The 8166-nt window shown below is 44.8% G+C and overlaps 1 protein-coding gene across 1 annotated transcript in view; it reads right to left on the reverse strand.

Annotated features, from left to right (window-relative positions):
• Efhb (EF-hand domain family member B) overlaps window positions 1–8166 on the reverse strand; it is a 60461-nt gene that overhangs the window by 25991 nt on the left and 26304 nt on the right. Inside the window, exon 6 of the mRNA XM_021218347.1 lies at window positions 6705–6834. Coding sequence (XP_021074006.1) covers window positions 6705–6834 — 130 coding nt within the window. The remainder of the gene's footprint in view (window positions 1–6704; window positions 6835–8166) is intronic.

An 8166-nucleotide genomic window follows, 5' to 3' on the forward strand; every position in this document is an offset into this window, starting at 1 on the left:
TGTCCTGGAACTCACTTTGTAGACCAGGCTGGCCTCGAACTCAGAAATCTGCCTGCCTCTGCCTCCCGAGTGCTGGGATTAAAGGCGTGCACCACCACACCCGGCTAATACCACAATTTTTTAAATGTTTTAATCTCTTGCAATGAACTCAAATTCTGCTTCTCACACCTAGTTGTACTGAAATTCTTTTCTAATGCAATGTCAAGAATGCTAGCTCCACTCAGGAAAGAATCTCTCAGGCTGATACGTGTCTGAGTACACCCCTCCCGTTCCCAACATGCTTATGCCCTTTTGTCTCCATTTAAGAATCACTAAGAAGGAGCCAACCCCGCAATGTCTAAAATTATGGAAAGCAGGGCTGGAGAGATGGCTCTGTGGGCAAGAGCACTGGTTGCTCTTGCAGAGGACCCAGATTCAGTTCCCGGACAGAGATTTGATGAGAGTCCCTAGGCCCACGCAGGGGTAGGGATAGCTACTGTAGCCAACCTGCCAAGGTTCTGGTCTACAAGACCTTGGGCAAATGAGTGGCTTCAAAGTCTTTTTCTGCGAACTTAAGTATTCCTGTCCCATGATGTTCAAGATAGGATTGAATTAAAAATAAAGAGAATGTTTCAGACTTTTCCTTTGTAGCTAAGAATTGTTGCTATTTCAGGAACAACACTGGCAGAAGAGTAGGAAGGGGGGGGCAAGTGGACCATACCACCAGGCAAAAGAACTGGTAAAGTCATGCAGGCTCAGACCCCAGGGGATCACAGAACTGAGAACAGCAGGCACGGGGCCAGCTCCCTGCCAAACTACCGGATCTGGAATACCTAACCGTGACGCCACACTGAGAGGACCGTGACAGTCAGTCACATGGCAATAAAAACCTGGAGTCCTCCACGCTAATGAGGTGTGGAGTTCAGGGGAGGGCTTTCTTGTCAAGAGCTGGGCCTACATCTCCTGAAGAAGGCCTTCTCTCTCTTCCAGCCCCTCCTTATTCTGAGCACTCTCTGGGAACTAGACTGGACTCTGCCCCATCCTGGTTTCAGCCTTCCCCATCTTCCTAGTGAAAAGATGCCCTGAGGGGAAGCACGGACTCTCAACTGATTTTTTTAACTCCCAACAATAAGCTAGTAGCACGTGGATACATGGGAGACTGGGAGCCACAGCACCTCTCTCAGAGTCCACTGTTTCTCACTTGGGGAAACATAGGCTGGGATCTCTACTATGAACTGTGTTTTGCCTCCCCTAAGCAGCTTGCCAGCAGTGACTGAGCAGCGGCAGCAGTGAGGCAGACACACAGCCTGGCACGTAGGCAGTTGGATGCCTATGGGAATGCAAGTGGTTAGGGCTGTGGAAACCTAGAAAGCCTCATGCTCCCTGAAGAGGGCAGAAAGCAGAGTAAAACCGGGACTTCCCTGACACACTCGAAAGCAGGCCAAGTATACTGTCTTCCCATAGATGCTACAAGTTACCGCAGACAGCTTCAAACAATGGCAATGTGTTCTCTCACAGCTCTGCAGGCAGCTGTTGAACTGGGGAACAGGGGACAGCACACTCCCATTTCCTCCAAAGGAGAAACCATTTCTTGCTTTTCCCTGTGCCCGTTGGCTGCTGGTGTTACTGGGTGTCCTTGGTTAGAGCCCCCTCCCTCCTGCCTCTGCCTACATCGTCTTCAGAACATCTTCTCTTCTGCATGCCTTTCCTCTTCATCTTCCAGTCTTCTGTTATGGATTGCTGTTTGTATTTTTCTGCTCCCTCAAGAGGGGTGCCCTGACAAGAAGTAGATCTCGTTCTCAGGTGAGGTCAGGTGAAATCTTAATTGGTCAGATAAGGCTAGAGCCTTTGATTGGGCAGTGGAAGGGAAAGGCAGAGCTGAAAGTTTTAGAGAGGGGAAGGAGGAAGAAGAAAGTCAGATGAGATAGAGGATGGAGGGAGAGAAGATAGGGAAGGAGGAGGAGATGAAGATGAACCAGAACCACATGGCCTGGAGGAGCCGCAAGTAGCTAGGGACTTCACAGATGGGCAACAGAGCAGTGTAGGGTACATTTGCCCAATCTAGGTGTGCAAACTTGTATTTATATCAATTGAGTTTTGTGCTCTTTGTGCAGGCATTTGGGGATTGGAGATCTACCATTATAAATCTGGCTGTTAATTTAAAAGTCTCTAGTGTTTTCACTTCGTGGGACTAAAGGGACCTGTGTGAGTGGTAGCTGGCTTTCTACAGGCCAGCCACAGTGGGTGGATGGCCTGGGAATTGTGAGCAGCGAGCAGCATTTCAGGAAAGACTGGTTCAGTCAGCTTAGCAAGTGGAGACAGAGAGCGCTAGCTTGGAGTGGGATTTTTTGACAAGAGCAGCTCGGCAGCAGGCTGGCCTCAGAACCAGGGCAAGACGGCCACTTGGGGCTGGCAATTGAGGTGAGTGAGACCACCAATGCTGCTGTCTGGCTGAATTTAGCCACAGTCGTTTTCTGAACAACAACTTTTTCTTCCTCTTCCTCTCGTCTCTTTTCTTCTCCTCCTCATCTACCTTCTCCTTTTCCTTCTCCTTCCCTTCCTCTTCTTCCTCCCCCTTCCTCCTCCTTTTATTTTTATTTTTTATTTTTTTTGGATGGGAGAGTATGATGGCTAATCTTGTTTGTCAATTTAGCTGAGGCTAGAATCTACTACGAGGCAAACTGCTGACAATCCTATGAAGGATTTTTTTTTTTTTTAAATCGGATTATTAGAAGCAGAAAGACCTACCCTAAATCTAGGCCAACCTTCTGGTGGCAGCCCATGTAAAAGGACATAGAAGAAGGAAACTGCTTTCTGCCTGCTTGCCCTCACTCTTGCTAGCAAGGTCATCTACTCGGTTGCTGTTGTGCTCCTTCACTGCTATTAAAACCAATTTCTGCTGGGCGGTGGTGGCGCACGCCTTTAATCCCAGCATTTGGGAGACAGAGGCAGGTGGATTTCTGAGTTCGAGGCCAGCCTGGTCTTCAGAGTGAGTTCCAGGACAGCCAGGGCTACACAGAGAAACCCTGTCTTGAACAACAACAACAACAACAACAAAAACAAAAACAACAACAACAACAAATTTCTATGGGATTCCAACATAGACCAGAGGTCGGCATCTCTCCAGCATCAGATTGGAATTGCTGTCTGACTCTCAATTTTCCAAGCGTAAGACAGGCATGGTTTGCCTCCCCAGACTACATGCTATAAGCTAATCTAATAACACCCACTATAGAGAACCCTAACACAAAGGAGTGTGGTGGATAACTTTATGCCAACTTGACACGAGCTACAGTCATCTCAGGGGGAAGCCTCAAGTAAGAAAATATTTCCATAATATCTGGCTGTAGACAGGCCTGTAGGGTACTTACTTAGTGATTTATTGGAGTAGGCCAAGCCCATTGTAGGTGGTACTATCCCAGGGCTGGTGGGTCTATAAGAAACCAGGCTGAGCGAGCCAGAGGGAGCAAAAAAATTAAGCCGCACTTCTCCACGGATTCTCCACCAGCTTCAGCCTCCAGGTTTCTGTCCAGTTTGAGTTCCTTGGCTTTCCTCAAGTGAACTGTGACTCTGTATATGTAAGCCAAATAAACCTTTTCTCCCTAAGTAGCTTTTGGTCATGGTATTTCTTAAGAAGCCCTAGTTAGGACAAAATTGATACCAGAAGTGGAGTATTGCTGTGAAAGACAATGTGGGGTATTTGGGGGCTTGGGAGACAGTTGGTACTTTGGGCTAGAAAGAGCGTTGAGTGTTCAAACCTTGACGATTTGTTCTGCTGGAAGTTTGGAATATAAAGATGTTAAGAGCAATGCAGATGATGAAGGTCTGACTTGTGAAGTTTCAGAGGGAAACTTAAGAGTCCTTAAATGACCCTACGAGGATCATTAAGTCAAGAATCTGTGCTTCTTGTTAGCTGGGACTGAAGAACAAGCTATGCTTAACAAGATAGCAGAACCACTGAAGTAAAACCTCTGCTTTGCTGGGACCATTGATGCTGGTCGACTGGAGCTGAAAAATCGGTGGTAACTAGAAAGCAAGAATCACTGTAGTGAAATCTTCTGGGAAATGCTTCCTCGGAGTCAGCACGTAGAGGCTGGGCTCCAGAGGCAGCCAAGGTTGCACCGTATGCTGGCAGCCAAAGTTTGTTATGCTTAAGAGTCTCCCAGGTAGTATTTATAGGAGTGTTATTAGATTGGTTTACGGGATGTAGTCTGGATGGGCAAACGATGCCTGTATTGTGCTTTGAAAACTGAGAATCAGACAGCCGTTGAGCAATTCCAGTCTGGTGCTGGAGCCCTGGAGGATTCCTAGAGAGATGCAGATCTTCAGTCTACGTTGGAATCCCACAGAAACTGGTTTTAATAGCAGTGAAGGAGTGCCTCAGCAACCGAGTATTTGACCTTGCTAGCAAGAGTGAGGGCAAGCAGGCAAAAAGCAGTTTCCTTCTTCTGTGTCCTTTTACATGGGCTGCCACCAGGACAGAGGTACTGGTTTTGAAGGTAGGAAGGGGTCATGGAGAGGAACTGAGGCTTTTCATTGTGAGGACAGGAGATGCCATTGTGAAGGTTATAGAGAACTGTGAGGCCCTGCACCATGAAGAGAGCACAGAAAAGCTACTGGTAAATATGAAGCCCCGTTGCAGAAGGGAAAAAAAAAAAAAACAGTATTCTGAAATGCCAGTACCAAGGGACAACCACCAAGACAAGCAGCAGCTGTGGAGAGGAGTCAGCCAGAGCTGAGAAGACGAACAGTATGTGATGCAGAGGGTGGAGCTGGAGAAGTAGCCTAAGCCCCTTGAAGGAGCCCAGATGATCATGTATGCATCCCAGAAACTGAACCCTGAGTAGTTTATGTGATTGGCGTTTGGTTTTACTTTGACCTGATTGTGATTGTGCCTTGCTTCTTCCCCCCATGAAATAAGAAGGTATTTATTTTAGTTGTTTATTTATTTTTATATGAGCCTAAAGGTGAGAGACTTTTGGTTTTAAAATAGACTTTGCTCTTTTTTTTTGAAGAGACTGAATTTTTAAAGTGCTTGAATTTATAAGACTTTTTAGGTTTGTAGAATGTTTTATATTGTGATGTCTATATTGATAAATGATCTTGGAGATGAAAAAGAAGGGAAAGGTTGTGGCTTCACAGTGATGTGTTTGTGTGCCAAGTTAACAAGAGAACAGGTAGGATAAGAAATTCTCCCTAGCCGGGCAGTGGTGGCGCACACCTTTAATCCCAGCACTCGGGAGGCAGAGACAGGGGGATTTCTGAGTTCGAGGCCAGCCTGGTCTACAAAGTGAGTTCCAGGACAGCCAGGGCTATACAGAGAAACCCTGTCTCAAAAAAAATAACAAAAACAAAAAGAAATTCTCCCTTTAGGAGGAGGAGACTCCCACTATAACCCAGACTGGCATGCCAGTTCACTATCATCCTTCTGCCTCAGGCTGCGGGTTTACAGATATGAGTCATCACACTCAGACTACCTCTGAACTTCTAAGGATACTTATTAGTGAATGGTGGGCCTATATAAATGTGTGTGTGTGTGTGTGTGTGTGTGTGTGTGTGTGTGTGTTACTCCCAATCAAACTCAAGGCCTTTGGCAAGTACTTTACCACTAGGTACATCTCCAGAGGCAGGAAACTTTATTTTTGCAGAATAATCATTATTCGTGGGTTGGCTCAGAATAAAAAATAACATAGTAGGTGAAAAACTAAGGACCTCATTTTAAAATTCCAAGGAATAAATTATATAGAGAGTGAAGACATAACAAAGTCCCATTTTCCCCAGAACTTAGGCTGCTAAGAGAAGCATGAGATAGGAGCCCAGCCTAAGCTACACAGCAAGTTTGAGGCCAGCTACGTCGTATATAAACACATCTCATACAAACACATCTCATACACACACTCACACATACAACATACACACGCACACACACACTCACACATACACATACTCTAAAGAAAAGATCAAAATCTGCAAATTTAAGGTCAAAGGCTTAAGATGTCTAAGTAATTATTAGAGCTTAATGATAGTCCAGGCATGGCAGCTCATACCTATAATCCTAGCACTTAGGAGGTAGCCAGGAGGTTGACCACAAGTTTGTCGCCAGCCTGGGCTATATAGTGTGCTCTGGGCCAGCGAGGTTAACATGCTAAGACCACGTCTATAAAACCACAAAAGCTGGAGAGATGGCCATTGCAGAGAGGACCTGACTTGGATTCCTCATACCCACATGGTGGCTTACCTGTAACTCTAGCTCTAGAAGATGATGTTTCAGTATGTGAGGTGTACATGCATGCATGCATGTATGCACACACATATATACACACACATACATACACTTAAAAATTAAAAATAAAACCTAAAGCAACATCAAAAAGTAAATAAAGTCCTGTAATTCCAACATTGGGAGGCAGTGGCAGGAAAATTGACACAAATTCAAGGCTATTATAGACTTCAGAGTGAGACCCTGTCACCAAAATAAATAAGTAAATAAATAAATAACACCAATTCATGGAGTAACTTCAGAACAGCACAAACCTCTGGGGTAACCAAAAAGAATGTGTGTTGAAAGTGAAGACATTGCATGATCTATTTTTTCTATTATTGCTATGTTAAACCATGTCAACATATTTAGTATCTCTTCCAAATGAATTTTAAGTAGGTAGTTACTTAAGTTCAAATGCTACATCTCTAAGACTTACTTCTGGACCAGGTACCATCACACTTACATTTGTAGTTCATGGAGCCAATGTAAAGCTTTAGCCATGGTGCGCCCATCATTAGAGTGAGGCGTTGGGATTCCGTACAAGTTAAACCTATGGAAACTTGCCGGGTTATACTTTCGGTTCTTTGCTTCTCCTGTGGGTGGTAGGAGCATGGAAGAAGACTTCTGAGTTAAGCCACACACAGAGAGAAAAAAAAGTTTATTTTAGGGAAAGCACACTGTTTTCTCATTGGCACAGAATTCGTGGGGCAAAGGCTGGAACATACCCATGCAGGCAGCTGTTCATACTCAGCTACAGATGGCAAAAACCCTTCCCTGCACATGCTGGGACGCCACAGAATGTTACATACGGAACTCCTTGTGTTCATGTCTGTAAGATGTGGTGGCTTATGTCTGTAAGCTCAGTATATGGGACGCTGAGAGGAGGATGAGGAGTTCCAGGCCTGCCTAAGCCACATAGTGAGATGAAGTCTCAGAAAAAAACTCTAAGCAAAACAAAACAAAAAACAAAACAAAGCAAAACAAAAATAACCATAGACATCACCCAAAACTGATAAGATTAATAAATGAATTCAGGAAAGCTGAAGGATACAAAAATCAATAAAAAAAAAAAAAATAACTGGGGAGGGGACCATCTGTGACTACCAGAGCTGGCAGAATGACTGTCCACATGAGGCCAGAAGATCCGCTTCACAATGCCTCAGTAGTCAGTGCTGGTTCACACTTTGACAGTCTGACACTGGGCAGGTTATTGTAGGCACATTTAAATATAGTACAATTTAGAAAAAAGTTTCTTAGTATGCTTCAGAAATTTATATTCCAAAAGGCTAGAAAACTTAGAAGAAATGGGGAAGTAGCATTATTTGCAGATAATATTATTTTATGAATAAAAGACCCTAAAATCTCCACCAGGAAACTTATACAAATGATAAACACTTTTGGCAAAGTCGTAAGATACAAAATTAACACACACACACACAAAAAAAAAATCAGTGACCTTCCTATATAACTGTACTGGCTAGCTTTGTGTCAACTTGACATAGCTGGAGTTATCACAGAGAAAGGAGCTTCAGTTGGGGAAATGCCTCCATGAGATCCAGCTATGGGGCATTTTCTCAATTAGTGATCAAGGGGGAGAGGCCCCTTGTGGGTGGGACCATCTCTGGTCTGGTAGTCTTGGATTCTATAAGAAAGCAGGCTGAACCAAACCCAGATACTAATGCACATGCCAGCAAGATTCTGCTGAAGGGACCCTGATATAGCGGACTCCTGTGAGGCTATGCCAGTGCCTGACAAACACAGAAGTGGATGTTCACAGTCAGCTATTGGATGGAACACAGGGTCCCCAATGGAGGAGCTAGAGAAAGTACCCAGGGAGTTGTAGGGGGCTGCAACCCTGTAGGTGCAACAACAATATGAACTAACCAGTACCCCCTGAGCTCGAGTCTCTAGCTGCATATGTAGCA

This window comes from Mus pahari, chromosome 18, assembly GCF_900095145.1.
Source record: "Mus pahari chromosome 18, PAHARI_EIJ_v1.1, whole genome shotgun sequence".
In the NCBI taxonomy this organism is placed as follows: Eukaryota; Metazoa; Chordata; class Mammalia; order Rodentia; family Muridae; genus Mus; species Mus pahari.